Below are 18788 nucleotides of genomic sequence, written 5' to 3'. Positions count from 1 at the left end.
CTGTGTCTTCTTTGGAAAAGTCTTATGTTCAAGTTCTTTGCCCATTTAAAAATTGGATTATGTTTTCTTCAATCCAATTAAAAATTTTGGGGTTACCATTTTTTATGTTGTTGGGATCGAACATAAATGCTCTCTTTACATGTGGCTTTTCTCTTTGCTAAACACGTGACATGGGCGTTTTCTATGTGACGAGACTCTTTTGAAACCTGGAAAGGGTGTTGACAGAAACACAAGCCCACTGCTCTTCACTTCTGCTCTTCTGGGTTTCCCGGGTCCTGCCTGAGTGATGGGGTGGGAGCAGATGGGGGGGGGTGGCCTTCCCCCTGCTCCCGGACGCCCCGGCTCCCTGCAGAAGTCCCCAGCATGCCGGAAGTACACACCAGCCCCAGGGACCCCCGGATGTCTTTGGGCCCATGGGAGGCCTCTGCCTCAGGTGAGAAGCTTGGTGGAAGCTCCCAACCCCGGGGGCCCTTGGGATGGACGTTGAGGGTGGGGGCAAGTGGTTGTGGGGGGAAGGGATGTGGAGAGGAGGGTTTGACATGGACAAAGACGGAGGGTGAGGAGTCAAACAGAGACATCACAGATCTTTTGTTTCCTCCTCTTTCCAGATTTCAGAGACCACTGGTGGGCACCCCAGGAGCAGCCCTCGGCACGGGGTAACCCCAGAGGAGGCCAGAGCCCACCCTTGTCAGCCCCGGGCCCTGCCCCGTCTCTGCAGCTCTCCTCATACCGGCAGCCTCTGCAACCGGGCTCTGGGCCCCACGACTGCAGACACAGCTCCCACGGGTGCTGCCCTGACGGCCACACCGCGTCCCTTGGGCCACAGTGGCAAGGCTGCCCTGGGGCCTCCTCGTGTCAGCAGAGCAGGTGGGTGCCTCTCCCCACTCCCCAAGTCAGAGAGGGCAGGGCAGGTCTCTGCTCAGAGCGGGTAGGGTGGGTTAGCATAGCTCAGGAGCGGGACTCCAGGGCTGCTGTGTCTGAGCTGCCCAGTGTGGGCAGAACTGGGGACTTGGCTTTCTCCCGCTGAGCTCCCTAACCTGCTGGGTTAGGGAAAAAAAGCCCCCCCCCGCTCTCTCTGCAGAGGTCAGCCTGTTGAGATGTAGCCTGAGGCTTGGGAAAGGCAAGTAGGGTATGAATTCTAGCTCTGTGATCCAAATGAGGCTCCTGCTCTCTCGGGCTGGGGTGCTAAGGGCCACGATTCTGGAGTCAGCAGCTTGGGGGGGGGGTGAGTCTCAGCTCAGCCAGAGACCCAGCTGTGTGACTTGGGGCAAGTTACTTAACCTCTCTGATTCTGGCTTTCTCTGCTGAGAACTGGGAACAGTGACAGCCACTGACTGGGGCCACTGTGAGGATGGAGCAGATCACGTGGTGCCTGGCCCGCAGGTGCTTCGATACATGCCTTCCTTCCCACCTCCTGGTTGGTGGAGGGGAAGTAAGCCCTGGGCTCCTTTGACCCTTCTGCTGCCCCACCTCCCAGCTGCCTCCATTCTGTAAAACCTCCCTGGGAACCTGGTGTCTGGGGAGCTCAGGTGACTTTCCACCTTCTTGGTTTTGTGGTGGGATGTGTGAGTCGAGGATCGGTTGATTACTAAGGGTTTAGCTCTGCTTATTGTCTTCCTGTGGCCCTCCCTGAGAGCCCCTGTATGGTGAGTGGACGTGGCAGAGACTGCGGTTCGCCACATGGTTCGCCCTGCACGCAAGGGCCCGCTATCTCCCCACTCCGATCCTCGCCTGGTCAAGCCCCCTGGCTCAGGGAGCCTCAGAGCTTGGATCCTGGGGTGCTGGAACTCAGGTTCCCTGGTGGGGCAGGGGTCAGGGCTGTGATGTCTTTCCAGGTTCGGGTGCTGCCCTGACGGGGTGACCGTGGCCAAGGGGCCCCATCAGGCAGGCTGCATGAGCTCTTACGGACGCGACAACTCCGGGGGCAGGCCAGGATCGAGAGCAGTGGCCTCCGCAGTGAGTGTCTGCTCACCCCAGGGCCATGAGTCCAGCCTGCAGGCCTGCTCAGTGCTGCTGTGACACGGGTTCGTGGCAGCTTTGACCTTGCGGAAGGAGGTCCCTGAAGCTTGCTGGCCTGGCTTGTCCTCTTGAAGGCACAGGCTTCCGCGACAGGCCCGGGCTGGGGGTTCGTCCGACCTTCTCCTGGATATGATCTCCAGGGCTGGGGTTTTGCTCAATGGGGTCATAGTTCTGTCCCTCTCTCTTCCTGCCATCCTCCCCCCAGCAGCCTGGAGTCCTCCTACCAATAGCTAGACCTCCATCTAACTCCCCAATCCTGGGCTCTCTCCCCAGGTCCCCAGTGCCCACCGGCCCCAGGCCCAGCAGAATGAGCCCAGCGAGTGCCGGGGCTCCCAGTTTGGCTGCTGCTATGACCACGTGGCCTCCGCCGTGGGCCCCCTGGGGGAAGGCTGTGTGGGCCAGCCCAGCTCTGGTGCGTGGCCGATCCTCCGCGTCCTTACTAGTGGAAAGCCTCTCGTCCCACTCTGCTCACCACCCTGCCTTCCTCCTGGCTGGCTTATCACTCATTTCTTCCACCAATACTTCCTGGCACCTGCCAGGTGCTGGGCTGGGGAACAGTGCTGGATTATCCTGCCAGACAGGTCATCCTCACCCCTGAGTTTGCACTCGTGGCCGTCTGGCTGCCTGTGGGAGCTGGGAGCATGGTCAGTGGGGAGTCCATAGAGAAGGAAGACCTGTGCTGCCCCTTGGGGCTCAGCCCCCTCCAGAGGCAGAGGCCAGGGCTGGGATGGATGGGGTGCCCACCCTGCCTGGGATGCATCCTGGAGGAAGGACCGTGATGTGGGAGCACGGTGCCCACATGGAGCTGCCAAGGACCGTCCCGGGGACGCTGGAAGCCAGGGGGCAGAGTCTTCAGGGAGCTGGGCACCTGGATGGGGGGGCTTTAAGTGAGGGGCCTGGAGGGTCACATCTGAGTGTGGAGAAGGATGGCCAGGCTGGGGGCTGGAGAAGGTTCTGAGCTGCTAAGGGGCCCTAGGAACAAGGGTGGGGCCCCTCCCTGGGCATCTTGGCAGCCTGTGGGGGCTCAGGGCTGGGTATTCCTTCTGCGTGAAGCACGTCAAGGGTTGGCCCTGGGGCTGCTCTGTGTGCGCTGGGCAGCCTGGGTCGGGTGGGGAGGAGCATGAGGGAGCCCGTCCAGGGAGGGCACAGCCCTGATCCTCTGCAGGGCTCCAGCTCGGGGGGTGCGGAGCAGGCTGGTTCTGCTGGGGTCCCAGGGCGGTGAGCAGAGTCTGTCCCCAGAGCCCGTCAAGGGCCCCGGTAGTAGTGCGGATGTGCGCCGAAGCTGAAGCTGGGGAGGGCCTCGCTCCTGAGTTCTGGGCCGTGGTGACCTGTGTGCTTCCTGCCCCCCTCAGCGTACCCCGTGCGGTGCCTGCTGCCCAGTGCCCACGGCTCCTGCACTGACTGGGCCGCCCGCTGGTACTTCGTCCCCTCTGTGGGCCAGTGTAACCGCTTCTGGTACGGTGGCTGCCACGGCAACGCCAACAACTTCGCCTCAGAAGAGGAGTGTGTGAGTGCCTGCCGGGGACCCCAGCCCGGGGCCGGGGCCTCTGGCCAGAGCACCCACGGAGATGGTGGCGGCAGTGGTCCTGGGGGCCAGCAGGAGGCCAGCCGGCATGGGCCAGGGCCCGTGGTCCAGAGAGGACCCTTGCCTTCCGGTGGCCTCCGCTGGCAAGACCAAGAGCCTGGGCCGGGGGTGATGGACCACAGACAGGCCTTTGGAGAGGGGCCCTGGGGCCAGGAGACTGGACCCAGTCCCCCTGGACTGAGTGGAGATGCAGGAAGACCAGCGCCTCCTTCCCTTGGCTCCTCCTACAGGTGAGGCCCCCCCTCCCCAGGTGGGATGGGGATAGGGACCCAGGCAGGCCAGGGGCTGAGCCTTTTAGGGCTAGAACCCTGAGATCAGCTGGGCCTCCCTCCACCTCTCACCTGGAGGGCTTTGCTACCATCATTCCACAGGTGGGAAACCTCAGGCTTTGGAGTCATGAGGCTTGCCCAGGGTCGGGTGGATGGTGGTGCCTGAATTCTCCAGCAGATCTTGCTGGTATGGTCCAGGGCCTGTCTAGTTGAAGCTTAAGAGCTTCATGACCTTTGGCAAGTCATCCAGCTTCCTGAAGCCTCAGTTTCTCGACCTGTAAAATGGTGATATGATCTCATAGGTTTAGTGTGGATCCTGTTTGTTGTCACTCTTTGGGTCATATTAATGAAAGCTGGGAAGATTAGAAACAGAACTTTGAATTCCTGTTGGATCAGGCGTGTGTGAGGTTGCCCAGCTGCTCCTCTCCCAGGCTCTCCATCCTGGGCCCTATGCCTGTTCTGTGCTCATTATTTTGGGCTGTGCTGGGTCTTTTTGTGCGGGGTTTTCTCTCCCTGCAGCGAGCAGGGTCTCCTCTCTGGTTCTGGGTGTGCGGGCTTCAGTAGCTGTGGCTCATGGACTTAGTTCCCCTTTGGCATGTGGGTTTCTCAGCTCAGGGATTGAGCCTGTGTCTCCTGCACTGGGAGGCGCTTCTTAGCCACGGGGCCACCAGGGAGGTCCATGTTCTGTGCTCTTGTGGGAACAAGTTGAGGGTACAATGCCTGTGAGTATTTGGGGGGTGGGGTGGGGAGGGGGTATTCTTGACTCCACAGACTTCTGGAGCGTGGCTTCCATGAGAAGTACCTCTGGTAGTTCCATGGGTACCATGGGGGTACCTCTGGTACCCATGACGGGGCACCAGGCTTCCTGTGGGGACGCACTGATGGAGGGATAGTGCCCGCTGCTGGCCCTCATGTGACTCTCTCTCCCACCTTCCCAGGATCACTCTGGCAGGCTCGGAGCCCTCCGTAGTGCAGGCGGCCCTGGGGCAGTTGGTGCGGCTCTTCTGCCCGGAGAATGGCTCCCTGGACCCCCACTCCAGGTGGCAGAAAGATGGGCGGCCCATCTCCTCTGACAGGTGGGTACAGCCAGCCTGCTCCCCACCCAGCCCCTCCGATTCCCAGGGATGGGAGGGTGAGAGAGCATGGGGCAGGCCCCTCTGGTGGGAGCCAGGCTTGCTGTTGCCTCAGGACACAGCGCTCAAGCCCCCTCCCCATCCTCAGGCACCAGCTGCAGTCCGACGGCTCCCTGGTCATCAGACCCCTGAGGGCGGAGGATGCGGGCACCTACAGCTGTGGTGGCCCTGGGCCAGACCATCACTCTCAGCAGGTCCAGCTCCGCATCACAGGTCTCGTCCCCACCCAACCACCTCCCTTCGGTTCTTCTGGGCCCCAGGGTGGGGGTACTAGCCGGGGCGCCCCCACCCTGGAGGACTAGGGCGGGAAGCGGGCCGCGGCATCCTGGCGGCTGGGCCCCGGCACTGCAGGTCGCCCGGGGTGGACATCTTGCCTTGTGTGGCCCTTGCTTCTTGTCGGTCCCCCACCAGCCTCATGGGCACCGTTCCTTCCATCCGCTTCTCCCCACAGCTCACCCCTTGCTTCTGGCTTCACAATAGGGGGTGACATGGCCGTGCCTTCTGAGGCTGAACCAAGGCACTTCCCTGAGACCAGGGACCCAGCCCAGGATCACAGCCCTGGAGACCCCAGCCGCGAGGGCCCCGCCGCCGCCTCACACCCGTGGCCCCTGACCAGGTGCAGTGCTCAGCACTGTCTGCCGGCCACCTGCCCACTGCAGGCCGGGGTCGGGGAGGGCAAGTGGACAGTTCCCAGGCCGGCGTGTGCTGTGACCGGGCTTACCGGCCGCCTGCTCGGGGCTCTGGGAGGGGAGGGTGAACGTGGCTCCCGGAGCCCAGCCTCTGAAGCGGGGATGGGGAGTCCTGCCCGCCACCGTGAGCACTGGGGAGCAGAGCCCATCCTGGCCCCAGCCTCAGGAGATAGAGGGCTGAGCCAGCCTTGAAGAAGGGAGTTTACAGAGCGGGTGGAGAGGGCTGGAGGGGCCCATGTCAGGGACCTGGTGCAGGGTGGGCAGGACGCAGAAATTCTGGTGGCGGAGGTGAGAAAGCCAGAGCTGGCTTTGAGCCTGGGTCCCAGATATTTGTCGATGTCTCCCAACCAGAACAAAGGGCTGAGGCTGGAGAGCGGAATCTTGTCAGGGTTGTGGAGAGAAGGGGCCCATGAGGCCGGGTAGGGGTCCTGTCCCCAGGCAGGATGGTGGTCAGGGTGAGGCAGCGGCGAGGAGCCCCCTCCCAGCTGAGTGATGCTTGCTCTGCAGGGTGCGTCTGGACCGGAGCCAGCCCGGGGTGCTGGACGCCCAGCCGGGCCAGCGGGTCCGGCTGACCTGTCGTGCTGAGGGCTTCCCACCCCCGACTATCGAGTGGCAGAGAGATGGGCAGCCTCTCTCCTCCCCCAGGTTTGTTCAGCTCCCCTCCTCTGTCCTGCCTCCGGTCCCGCCCCGTCTGGGCGGATGCCGTCCCCTGGTCAGACCTGAGCGGGACCCCAGGGCCTCTCTAGAGACGGGGTTGCTAGGCGGAGGGCTCCTTGGGCAGACCACGCTGGGATCTCTGGACCTTTCCAGAGTGTGGCTAGTGGACAATCGTAAGAAGCCAGCCAACAGGTGACAGCCTGTTGGGAGGAAGCGGAGGCAGATACCCTTCTGGCTGTAATTGTAAGAGCTAACATGTATGGGGCCCGTGCTGAGGCTTAATCTCTTTCACGTGATGTGCAGAAGAGCTAAAGGGTGCTGTTTTATCCGCATGTGACGCGCAGAAGCTTACCACCACCCAGCTCCTAAGTGACTGAACCAGGACTGAGCCTAATAAACGAGTGTAGAAAAAAAACCTCGAAACCCAAACCAGAATTATTTTGTATCCGAAAACTTGCAATGATCTGCTTGTTGCCAGGTTTTAAAGTCAGGCATCATTAAGTAAAGGAGAGTGCCAGCAGCTGGAGGGTGGTCAGACCCCGCTGACCGGCAGGGCCCACTCAGCCTCTCACCAGGGGACGGGAGACCCTGACCCCCCTCCCACCCACCGGCAGCCTTGGGATGGAGCCACCTGACTGTGCTTGGCCCCCCCAGACACCAGCTGCAGTCCGACGGCTCCCTGGTCATCAGCCGCGTGGCTGTGGAGGATGGAGGCTTCTACACGTGTGTCGCGTTCAACGGGCACGACCGGGACCAGCGCTGGGTCCAGCTCCGAGTGCTGGGTGAGGCACAGCCTGAGTGGGCGGGTGCGTGTGGCCAGTGGCCTCTGGGGTCAGAAGGGGCACCATGGGTGTGCCGTGGCTGACAGTGCCCCCCTCCTCGGGCCCAGGGGAGCTGACCATCACAGGGCTGCCCTCCACGATGGCGGTGCCGGAAGGGGACACAGCCAGGCTGCTGTGTGTGGTGCCAGGAGAAAGTGTGAACATCCGATGGTCCAGGTGAGGCTCTGTTCCTGGCCCTCAGGCCCTCACACCTGAGCTCTACAGCCCAAACCGGGGGTGGGGGGTCCACCTTTGTGCAGAACGTTGCTGCCACCTGCACCCCTCCCCCTCATGTCTGCTCCCGCCTCCTGGCCTGGTGCCAGGGGAAGGGGCTACAGCGCCCTCCTCTCTTTATGGGGAAGCCCTGCCAGGACCGCTCTCTTCTCTGCTGGTCGGGCTACACACCAGAGCTTCTCAGGCTCAGTACTGTCGACGTCTTGGGCTGACAGTTTTAGTTGTCAGGGTGCGTTGGGGGATGATTAGCTGCGTCCAGCCTCGGGGTGCCTGTAGCACTCCCTCCCATGTCATGGCCACAGAAAGTCTCCACGTGTTGCCAGATGTCTCCTGGGTGGTGGATGCTCTGCTGGGCTGAGAAACAATGGGCTCCACTCAGCTCTGGGGGCTTTGGGTGGTCTTTTACCCCAAGTCTGCGGGGCTGTTATTCATTCAGCACACAGTTTGATGCCCCCTTCCTCCTTGCAGTATGTCAGGACGAGGCTAGGCACTGGGGACGCTGGGGTAATCTGAGCCCCCCGACACTCCAGGCGGGAAATGGCCCAGTGTTCCCCAGGCTCGGAGGTTTGCCCTGAGTGCGTCTGGGTCAGTGGGTGGCTCTGGGGGACGCCTTAGACGGCCTCCTCCCCGGCCCTGGGAGAACCAGCTCAGCACCTCCCAGTGCCTGCAGGGTCTCCCAGCATCCTCTCTCCTCCAGGAACGGGCTGCCGGTGCGGGCCGACGGCCACCGCGTGCACCAGTCCCCGGATGGCACGCTGCTGATCCACAACCTGCGGGCCAGGGATGAGGGCTCCTACACGTGCAGCGCCTACCGTGGAAGCCAGGCCGTCAGCCGCAGCACCGAGGTGAAGGTGCTCCCGCCAGGTAAGGAAGGCCCACCCCAGGCAGCTGCTTGTCTTCGGGAGCTGGCCATGTGCGGCCGGACGCGGAGGGCACGGGCTCTGCAGTCGGAGGGGCTCTGCCAGCTCCTGGTTGTGTGACTTGGGGCAAACCAGTCGTCACGTGGCCCGAAACAGCCCTGGGAGGGAACTGCCAGGGCCCAGCTGTGCTGGTTGGCCTGGACGGTCACGGCTGTAGCACCTCACCAGGACCACGCAGGGCGTCGGGCCTGGCTGCCTCCTGTCTGTCAAGCTGAGCGCGGAACTGGCCAGGTTAGAGGTTGCAGTCTGGTAGAAATGTTGCTTAGTGAGCGGGCCTGACGGTGGGCTTCCAGTTTATGAAGACACGGACTGGGATGCCAGCGCAGGGCCTGGCATCACCAGGTTCTCAGGCTGAGTGCATGTGTGTGTGAAGGTGGTACCTTGGTGAAGGCACCATCCTGTAGGAGCCGCTTTTCACCTCAATCGTGCCCAGCAGATAGATCTCTTGTCCACATACTTACCAAACTTACAAGACCTGAGACAGGCCAGAGTGCAGGTTTAAGTGAGAAAGATCGCTGTCAGGGGGCCCCCACATAGGCATGTCTGTGATTAGGTAGAGGCGTGTCTGCATGGGAAGCCAAACTAGAACCAGAAACTCAATTGACGCAAAGTTTGGTAGGGCTCCTAATGATGCGTGGTCACCAACATGAAACGGTGTGATGGGACTGTCTCCGAGACGGCACACTTATGGCCTCAGTCCGGCCGTCTTTCTTCTGCCCTGTTCGATGAGTGTTGGTAACCTGAGACACTTTCTTTGGGGGAGGAGGGCACCTCTTAAGGAGAAGCTATCTTCCTCTCTCCTTCAACTGTGTTGGTTCCGTTAGTTAAGCTGTATGTATCTGCCGTCACCCATTTAAGCTTCTTGTGGCCTTTCACTGCTTGAGGCTGCCTCACTGCCCTGTTCCTGGTTTGGCAGCTTGCTGGAACTGCAGTGTTAGTAAGGGGAGGGGCCTTGAGCTGGTCCCACTCTGGGGACAGCTTGCGAGCTTGCTTTCTCTTTTTTCGTTATTGGTAGTTGCTTTGCAATGTTGTGTTAGTTTCTGCTGTACAACAAAGTGCTCTCAAGCTTTTTACCTAAAGGTCTAGGGTGAGAAACAGAAAATACTGTAAGGTTAAAACATGGGGAGTGGGGGTCACTCACACTTTTTGGAATGGGAATGCCCCAGTTACGTGCTGGTTATTTTAGCCATGGTTACTATGTGCTTCAGTTGCTATCATTAACTCCAAATGAGACAGCAGACACGGAGAGCTTACGTAACCATTAAGTACCCTGGCTGGAAGGGGCAGAGCCAGAATGGTGCCCAGCCTGCACCATCACGCCCGGCACCTGCTCACCTCTGGCTGTGATGAGCCCAGGAGCTACGACGGCTGAGATTAAGTTGAAAACCAAAGTGACGATTGTTAAAAATAAGCATAAATGGCTTGTTCTTTATGTAAATGTAGGTAGTTCGTACTTTTGTTACACTGATGAGTCAAGCCTTCTCACAAAGCCATTGGCTGCTCAGGTGTTGTCTACTAGTTGTATCTGGGGGGAGGGCATGGAGGGGGGCCTTCTGCAGCCCCGTGAGGTGACTTTGGGGAGCTGCTGTCAGGCCTAAGCCAAGCTGAGCCCTGAGAGCCCCTCCCAGAAAGAAAAGGGAGGTTAACTAGACAAAATGACTTCAGTCCAAAGACAAAGCAGCGGAATCCAAGTCCCATGGTGATTTATGTTATGGATGTGCCGAGCAGATTCTGAGGGGAGGTGCCCGGCGCTTTGCGCACAGTGTCGCATCAGCGCCACCGCTCACAGCCTGTCCTCCGTCACTGGCCTGACGGGCTCTGCTGTCTCTGGGGAAAGTGGGAACAACTGGAAAGCTGGGGAGCTAAGTGACTGAGCTGGGGCTACTGAAGGCACAAACGCTTAAGTGGGAGGCAACCAGCAGTGAGAGAGAGACCGTTCTTGCCAACTCGAAACTGTGCTTGGGGCTGGGCTGCAGCCATATATTCATGCGGCTCCTCAGGTCTCAGTAGTCAGAGCAGGGGGTTAACTTCCAGAGATGTTTAATCAGCTGGAGAGTCAATATCTGGGGGTCTGCGATGGGCTGTGCACTGGGGCAAGCGGTGGGGGTGGGGGAGAGCTACAAAAGGGTAACAGGAGGCCCACTGCACGCCGAAGCGGGGCCCAGGGCAGTGAAGACCGTGTGCCCTCAGCTGGACACACAGGTGTTACCGGGATACAGTGACCAGCATCTTTGGGAGCCCAGCAGTTACAGCTATGCTCTCCTTTAGGGAAACGACATGGCAGGTGAGTTTCCAGCCACATGTAGCTTTCTCACCACCCTTCCCCCTCCCCCCCCCCGCCCTGGTGTCTCGCAGTGCTGGCCGCCCAGCCCCGCGACCCCAGCAGGGACTGTGTCGACCAGCCGGAGCTGGCCAACTGTGACCTGGTCCTGCAGGCCCGGCTCTGCGGCAACGAGTACTACTCCAGCTTCTGCTGCGCCAGCTGCTCCCGTGTCCAGCCGCCTGTGCAGCCCGTCTGGCAGCAGGGACACAGCTCGTAGTGCTGGGAGGAGGAGGCTCTCAGTCTCCCCTGTCTGGCTGAGGAGAGAGTTCTCCTCCACAGACCCTGGCCTGGTCAGAGCCACCCCCCACCGTGGAGGGCCAGCAGCAGCGGTCTCAGCAGTGTCGGCGGCTCTGACCCAGCCACCAGCGCCTGCTGGGTTGTCAAGAAGCGGCCTCTTGTTTGCAATAAGGACACCTTTCACTTGACAATTTCTCTCTCTGATTTGTTATGCAGGATCAGCTCACTGTGTTTTTAAAACCAGCTACCAGGGTTCTCCCTTTGCTGAAGGCTAGGTGGGGAGGTGTGTCCTGTCTGATTGGGGAAGGTAACTCCTGGTGTGTAAGGGAAACATTCTTTGCTAGACCTAGGTCCCATCTGGGGTCCAGATGTGGTTCATCGCTCCAGTCTCTCTAGCCCTTCCTAGGGAGTATAGCGACCAGCTTTAGCTCCCATCGTATGGTTAATAGCACAAAGTTGGTGAAAGCCCTCAGCAAAGTGGGAGATAATGAAAACTAAAAACCAGGCACAGTACCAACAGGATAGAGGGACCAGTGGAACGGAGGGCGACGTTAAGAAAGGGAAGAAGGAAGTGGTTTCAGTTAGGAGAGGTCATTCTTCCTCTTTCAGCCTCTTAAGGCCTTGATGAAGAGAAGAGGCCTCGTTTCAAGGAGCTTCCGCGTTCCTTTCCACTTTAACCTTCTCCCAATCCCCCAGAGGATGGGCTGGGCCTAGTAACAGAGGTCTTTCTGGGACACAGGAAAAACCAGCATTACTGGGACAGGTGATTTCTATTACCAACACTCTAGCTGAATTGCTTCATGGGTGAGTGATACTTCTTGGTCTACCTCTCATTCAGCAACAGAAACATGGGAGGGGACAGAGGTCTTTTTTTCTTTCCAGTTTTAAAAACCATTGAGGTGCATCCCCTTCTATGTACCATGGCTGGTTTGGCTATAGAAATTGGAAGGTAAGGGCTACTTTCTTGGACTCCACTGTTCTCTAGTTAAATCACTATTTGTCAGATTGGTGGCATACTCCAGACCTCAGCTGGCTCCTGGAACTAGTCAGAGTGGTGTGGTGGGGTTTGGTGAGAGTAAAACTCAGTCTAGACCAGTGGTTCTCACACTGGGAGCTTTTTCAAGAACTGAGGCTGGGGGTCTACTCCCCAGAGATTTAAATTGGTCTGGAGTATGGGCTGGATATGAGGATTTTTAAAAGCTCCCAGATGACTCTCATACATATCCACGGTTCAGAGTCACTGATGCAGCCCAACTTCTCAGAATGTGAGTCTTGTTAAAATGCAAATTCTGATGACTAGGTCTGGGTTGGGGTGGAGGTTGTGTGTCTACACAACCGCCAGGTTCAAGCCTATACTCAGAGCAGCAAGAACCTGACATCAGAGATGTGCTCAGGAACGACCGGAGGCTCGAGTATGAATACAGGTAGGCACTTTAAGAGTATACTAGCCCCAGTGAAAGATTTTCTAGCCATCACACTAGAGATCTGCGGCAGCAGCAGAATGCAGAGGACAAGCCCACAAGGATCTGGAAGTCATTCGCTAATAGAGCAAAGGGCAAAGAACAGCTCTTCATGGCAAAAGCTTCTACCACGAACATTTATTTTTGTTAAAGCAGATTATAAATTCTCATCAGTACAAATATATATATATATATAACTTACATTTGATTGTAAGGCCAACGTTCGAAAGTAAAAATGAGATGGGATCTTAACGTTGTTACCAGAGATCAAGTGGTTACAACTGGCAATAGGATGTTCGGCTCACCACAGAGGGATGGATGCACGCACGCACACACGCACACACACGCAGTGCTAACAAGACTAGGACCTCCATCCCCACAAAACTCGTGGGAACAAAACTTAAAAGGACAAAACAAAACCCACCAAGACCTACATGACAAACCAACACGGTAACCTGCGTTCCCATCTCATGGATATGATTACATCATTGTTACCTTCGTGTTAAAGGATTAACATAAGGAAACTGCAGCAGTATAGAAAAGACAAGACATTCTCTATTTAGATTGAACCCATTAAAATAATGACATTACAGGTGTAAAACCAGGACAATACTGCTTGCTCTTTATTTAAAACTACTACCTAGCTGACCATACTGGTCATAAGCATGATTGTTGTTGCAGTGTGCTACTTACAGTAAATGATACCAAGTGAGCTAGGGATCCCACCTGCCTCTTCCAGCCCTTCCTCTTTTTTTACTTCATAGGCATCAATGATAAACCAATCTTATGTACAATTTCTTACAGCTAACCTTTTTACCTTTGGCAAGATTACTTACAACTCATACAACTTTTAATAGTGAGAACTATTTAAAATATTCTAAATGCATAAAAATAAAGATTTTGGCTTTTTGATATATATTTATAATATTTATTCTTACTCAAAATGGAAGCTCAACTTTACCCCTAAAACACAGCTCTGCTGGGCAGCTCCTGCTGGGCCCTGCTGGGAATTCCAGCAGCACAGCCTGCCTCTCGTCCCCTGTCCCAGCACAGGCCACCCTGTTCTCGATCTTTAAGAAGGCTAGTGCTGAGAGAGCAGGTAGGTGAAAGGCCTGAAAAACGAAGGGAGATCATTTGGCTTCCCGTTGTGTTTTATATTCCAGTAAATGTGCTTTGAATACAGATTCCTGTTCAGATACTTCTGCCTCTCTGCTGCCAGAGACTGGTAAGGGGCTGAGGGAGGCAGGACAGAGGATGACAAGCTCCTTGACTTTCTTAGTCTAACTGCAAAACAGCTCTTCCCTAGGAATAGGTGTCTCCACTTTTTTCAATCACCCCCATCCACATGCTATGCCTGGACATGCCCTTGGGGACCTTTGGGATTAGTGAAAAGCTTACTGGTTGGGAATGCAAAGTCCCCTTTGCTCCTCTGACCTCCACCCCCTACCCGGGCCTAAGTACAGACAAAATACATAAGCCGTAAGGACTGCTTAAAGTTCAATTTCAAAAGTCTTCTGTAAATCACTGGAGAAGGGGTTGGTGGGGGAGGGGTTAGTACGCTGCTTGGACTTGCTTTCCAAGGCCGCCCACTGGGCCTCGAAGGGATCCACCGTGCAGGTGCCTGCAGGAGCCTCAGTCTGCTTGTCTCCCGAGGCCAACCTGCTGTCGTCTACGCCATTGAGAGCTGCAGAACCGTTGAGGTGCTGAGCAGGAGGCTTAAAGAAGGGACTGGCAGCAGCACTGCTTGTCTCATACTGTGGGAATGTCTGCTGCTTGACCAGGCTGGGAGACTGATGGGGCTGGGCAGCCTGTGGGTGGCCTGCGGTGCCAAACACGTTGGCGACCATCTGGGAGGGAGTGATGCCCACCACGGGCACGTTAGGGGCTGGATAGGTCATCCCGTTAGCCACAGGATAGGACTGGGCAGCGACAAAGGCTGGCTGCAGGGGTGGGACCACGCCCACTGGCACGGGCTGAGAGGTGAGGAATGTATTTCCTTGGAAAGGTGGCACTGGCTGGGCGACGGCAGTGGGTGGGGGCGGCTGGAGGACCGGCTGCAGAGGGGCAGCAGAGGCCTGGGGCTGCTGAGCCCGGACGCTCTTGGACACCTCCTCCAACCAGCGGTCGGCCTCGGAGGGAGTGCGTCTGTGACCAGCCTGGAAGAGACCTGGAGAGACAGCACCGGAAGACTGGCCCCACTCGGTCCCTGGAAGCAACAAGAGGAAGAGAGGGAAGAATCAGGATCTTCAGGGGCTTTTTTCTTCACCTGATAATCTCTGTTATTTGAATAATCCTAACGTGGAACAAGCCCCCCAGGGGGATGGTCTGTGGTTTTGGTAGGTGGGAGGAAAGTCTCTATTACCAGCTGAGGAGGTTTCGTGGGAGGACAGGGAGAACCCAGGAGACCTCAGCCATGTGTCTGTGGTTTACCTCAGCCGTGTCTGGAAGCTGCCAGAGATGGCTCAACTGCACAAAACTGAAGCTGCTGGCTGGCATCAGAACCCTGCCCCCACTGGTGTGGCTCATCTATGGTCCAGAAACCAGCTTGCACATACTCTAAAGAGCTGAGGTGATTCACTTTCTGCTCCTACAGAATGAGAATAACCAGGGACTTGCTGCCCACCTTCCAGACACATGTCTTCCTGGTGAACTGCCTTTTTGTAGCCTTTTTTGTAGGCCTGCTGTTGTAGGAGGCAGAGTTGTCTCTTCCTACAGGCATGTCCACTGATCCAGACCCAGACCCAGGCTCTTGCGAGGGAGGGCCCAGGAATCTGTGTCTTATGAAAGCTCTGTGGGTGGCTCTAGGGTCCTAAGAATTACCAACCTCACCTCTAAGAGCTCCTCGCTGACACCATCCTTCTTTAATAGTAGTTTATTTCCAAAAGGGATCCCACTTTTCCTAAAAGGACTCCTTCCTGGTTCCCAATAAGGTAAATGGCTGATTTTCAAACCGAGGTCACTTATCTGATCCCAGAATCCTCACCACCATCTGTGGTCACCTTACCCGGATGTGTGGCTGCAAGTCCCTTGTTAGCAGCATCAGGGGCATAGGCCCAAGGGTTGGTTTCACGCACAGGCATTGCTACGGGTGCTAGAGCAGTAGGGGCTGGCTTAGCAGCAAGCACATGGAAGGCTGAGTCAGTGCCATTAGCTACAATGGGAGCAGACAACATTGATGGAGTTAATTCATGCAGGGTGTACAGGTGACCCCTTGGAGCTGGGTCAGTCAGGCCAATATGCAATACTGGTGGAAAGATAAGACAGAAAAGTTGGTGTGGGATAACCATGCCATCTGCAATGAATACACAAACCTTTAGGCAAAGACAGAATCAGTGGCTGTAATTAAAATGGGTATACTGATAAAAGGTAAATGACTCTTTTAGAAAAACATGTTTATGGGGAAAGAGGTAATGAAGACTCGAAAAACAATTTCAAATTAAGTTAAAAAGAACTGCTTTGTATTACTAGCAGCAAAAATCTATTCTAGACATAGCTTAGCCTTTGGCATAATCATAAAGTGTCATCTATCACTATTTCAAAAGATCAGATTATGCCAGTAGTGGCTGACACAGTCCTCCTTACTCTGTGGTAGGCTCTACTCTAATAGTGCTTTAGCGTGCATCATCTCAAGCGCCTTCATCCATGGGATTTTCCAGGCAAGAGTACTGGAGTGGGTTGCCATTGCCTTCTCCGATCATCTCAATAAATTCTCTCAAAAACCCCATATTACAGTTGAGAAATCAAACTTGGTACGTGTTTTCATTTGCTTAATTTATAATTTGCTACAGAATTAATTTCATCTTTTTAAAAGACTTTTTCCCCTTCAGTAATGTTTGTAATGTCTTAAGGCACTTACTGTTGTTTCCTGTCTCCCTTTAATAAAATCCAGTCCTTGCTCCTTTACTCCAGATGGCTATCCCATCAGTTTCTACTCCTTTGCCCAGCTCTCTACACTTGGTATAGAGCAGACAAGCAGGCACCTTCTCCTGCCTTACACCATAATCATTCTCTCTTTAGGACTTGGCAACTATGCTTATGGCATTGGTGCTATTGACCCAGGGCTTGCCTAAAAGACTAGCTTATCCAAAAACTGTGAGTCCTCTACAGGCAGGAAAAGGACTATATTCTATTTATAGTTTTGTATACCCACTACCCTGTAAATAGGCACAAAGTCAGCTGAATGTAACAAGAACTATATTCAGAAAGACTTGGGTTTACATCCTGGCTGTGTGATTTGGGCAGTTCACTTAACCTTTCTGAGCCTAATTTTCCTTATCTGTGATGCCCATCTCAAAGGACTATTGTGAGGATTAAATGAGATGAGGAAAATGCAAGAGTCCTTACCGTGATGTACGTGGCAGACATGATGCTAAGTGCCCAATAAATAGTACCTATTATTGTTGGCAGTATAAATATGTTAGATGAAATGCCACCTGATGCATATGAATATTAAGGTTTTGTTTTGTTTTTAAAGAGACTCCCTCCTGGAGGAAAAGCATGTTGCAGCTTTTCAACAGGTGCAGGCAAAAAATGTCTGCACAGCAAAACTTCTTCTGAGCTCTCTCCCAAAAGAAATGAAGAAAGATCAATTATATAAGCTCAAATTCTAACATCTGTAATTTAAGTTATACAGGCTCTTTGTTGACCTTTGAGTCAATCAGTTCAGTTCAGTTGCTCAGTTGTGTCCGACTCTCTGCGACCCCATGAATCACAGCACGCCAGGCCTCCCTGTCCATCACCAACTCCCAGAGTTCACTCAGACTCACGTCCATCGAGTCAGTGATGCCATCCAGCCATCTCATCCTCTGTCGTCCCCTTTTCCTCCTGCCACCAGTCCCTCCCAGCATCAGAATCTTTTCCAATGAGTCAACTCTTTGCATGAGGTGGCCAAAGTACTGGAGTTTCAGCTTCAACATCAGTCCCTCCAATGAACACCCAGGACTGATTTCCTTTAGGATGGACTGGTTGGATCTCCTTGCAGTCCAAGGGACTCTCAAGAATCTTCTCCAACACCACAGTTCAAAAGCATCAATTCTTCGGTGCTCAGCTTTCTTCACAGTCCAACTCACATCCATACATGACCACTGGAAAAACCATAGCCTTGACTAGACGGACCTTTGTTGGCAAAGTAATATCTCAGCTTTTCAATATGCTGTCTAGGTTGGTTGTAACTTTCCTTCCAAGGAGTAAGGGTCTTTTAATTTCATGGCTGCAATCACCATCTGCAGTGATTTTTGAGTCAATTCAGTAAATTTGAGTCAATTGAGTTAATTCAGTATCTCTGAAAACAACTTTTACTAATTCTTCAATGCCACAAAGACTAGGATACTTCTATAACAAGGATACTTGTTATAGAAGATGAAATGAAGTGAAGAGCCAAGAGAAGTGCCTTTTTCTTTATGGGACTCTTATGAAAGGGCAAAGACTAGGTGAGTCCAGTCTGGGCACCATAGATATTTTGGGCCTGATTGTTCTCTGTTGTGAGGTGGCTACTGTGTACATGGAAGGATGTTTATGGGCCTCCCTGGCCTCCACTGGGATGTCAGTAGTAACCACCCTCTGCCACACCACAAAACCCGAAACATATCCAGACAATGGATGCTAAATTTTTCCCCAAGGGGGCAAAATCACCCCAGCTTTCTTTACTGTGAAGCTAGAACCAACTCTGACGACTGCTGTTTCTGGAGAACTGGTTGGGTGCTTTGTCTCTTAACAGTTAAGTAGCAAAGCAGTGGGTTGGGACTACTGATGCTCCTGACAGGATGGAGTGAAAGGAGGGCAGGCACATGCAAAACGCAGACAATCTCAGGCAACAGGAAGGGAACAAAGACACTGTCGCACAGGGAAACGTAACGAGCCTGAGACAGTATCAAACAGGGAAATGCAGGGGGTCTGATCAGATCTTGGGAAGCTCAGGATGCCAACTTACACTAGTGATCAGTGTCATAAAAGTATTAGTTTCAAAGAGAATCGCAGGCTAAGTGAGCACCAACCTTGAAAGGCAGGAGACTGTGGAGCCACCACTGTCACTGGTTTGGTCATTGGGGCGGATGAGAAGGGATCCTCAGAGGGTGTGCTGAAGGCATTGGTGATCTGTGAGCACAGCGAGCTGATGCTCTCTGCTTCGCCGTCTACCTCTGGCACTGCAAGACAGACAGAAGATGGTTCCAGACAGGAAAACGGAACAAGTCTGGAACAGAACAGTGTCACGTGAGGTGGCATTTTACACTGCCTCTGTTATTTGTGGAAGAAAAAGACTCAACCGTCAGGTGGGGCTATAAAAGCAACTTCAGAAAACTTACCACTATTCACTAGCTTTTTACATGAGAAGGTACAGAATGCTAACAATTCCTGTACTAAGACCTACCTTCCTCCCTTGCAAATCCCCAGATTTCTGTATTTCCTCTCCTGTGTGACACTGTTGAAAACATGCTGTTCTCT

The 18788-nt window shown here is 54.8% G+C and overlaps 2 protein-coding genes across 15 annotated transcripts in view; one reads left to right on the top strand and one right to left on the bottom strand.

Annotated features, from left to right (window-relative positions):
* The window catches only part of PAPLN (papilin, proteoglycan like sulfated glycoprotein), a 34181-nt gene extending 20918 nt beyond the window's left edge, over positions 1-13263 (top strand). Inside the window, exons 14-26 of the mRNA XM_040226138.1 lie at positions 353-433; positions 609-867; positions 1836-1956; positions 2293-2431; positions 3372-3834; positions 4812-4949; positions 5095-5219; positions 5487-5622; positions 6203-6340; positions 7007-7134; positions 7242-7350; positions 8105-8271; positions 10683-13263. Of these exons, the coding sequence (XP_040082072.1) occupies positions 353-433; positions 609-867; positions 1836-1956; positions 2293-2431; positions 3372-3834; positions 4812-4949; positions 5095-5219; positions 5487-5622; positions 6203-6340; positions 7007-7134; positions 7242-7350; positions 8105-8271; positions 10683-10867 (2189 nt within the window). The 3' untranslated portion in view covers positions 10868-13263. The remainder of the gene's footprint in view (positions 1-352; positions 434-608; positions 868-1835; positions 1957-2292; positions 2432-3371; positions 3835-4811; positions 4950-5094; positions 5220-5486; positions 5623-6202; positions 6341-7006; positions 7135-7241; positions 7351-8104; positions 8272-10682) is intronic.
* NUMB (NUMB endocytic adaptor protein) overlaps positions 12471-18788 on the bottom strand; it is a 165165-nt gene continuing 158847 nt past the window's right edge. For 10 of the 14 annotated variants that reach the window (XM_040226122.1, XM_040226127.1, XM_040226128.1 and 7 more), the window contains 3 exons: positions 18341-18490; positions 15352-15498; positions 12471-14553 (listed from right to left, as the gene is read on the bottom strand). In XM_040226122.1, the coding sequence (XP_040082056.1) occupies positions 13838-14553; positions 15352-15498; positions 18341-18490 (1013 nt within the window). In that variant the 3' untranslated portion in view covers positions 12471-13837. The remainder of the gene's footprint in view (positions 14554-15351; positions 15499-18340; positions 18491-18788) is intronic. The other 4 variants (XM_040226132.1, XM_040226133.1, XM_040226134.1 and 1 more) reach the window with 1 other exon arrangement.

The sequence above is a fragment of the Oryx dammah genome, unplaced genomic scaffold (genome assembly GCF_014754425.2).
Source record: "Oryx dammah isolate SB20612 unplaced genomic scaffold, SCBI_Odam_1.1 HiC_scaffold_26, whole genome shotgun sequence".
Taxonomy (NCBI): Eukaryota; Metazoa; Chordata; class Mammalia; order Artiodactyla; family Bovidae; genus Oryx; species Oryx dammah.
Note: the sequence above shows the minus strand (reverse complement) of the source record. Positions and strands in the feature narration are given on the sequence as shown.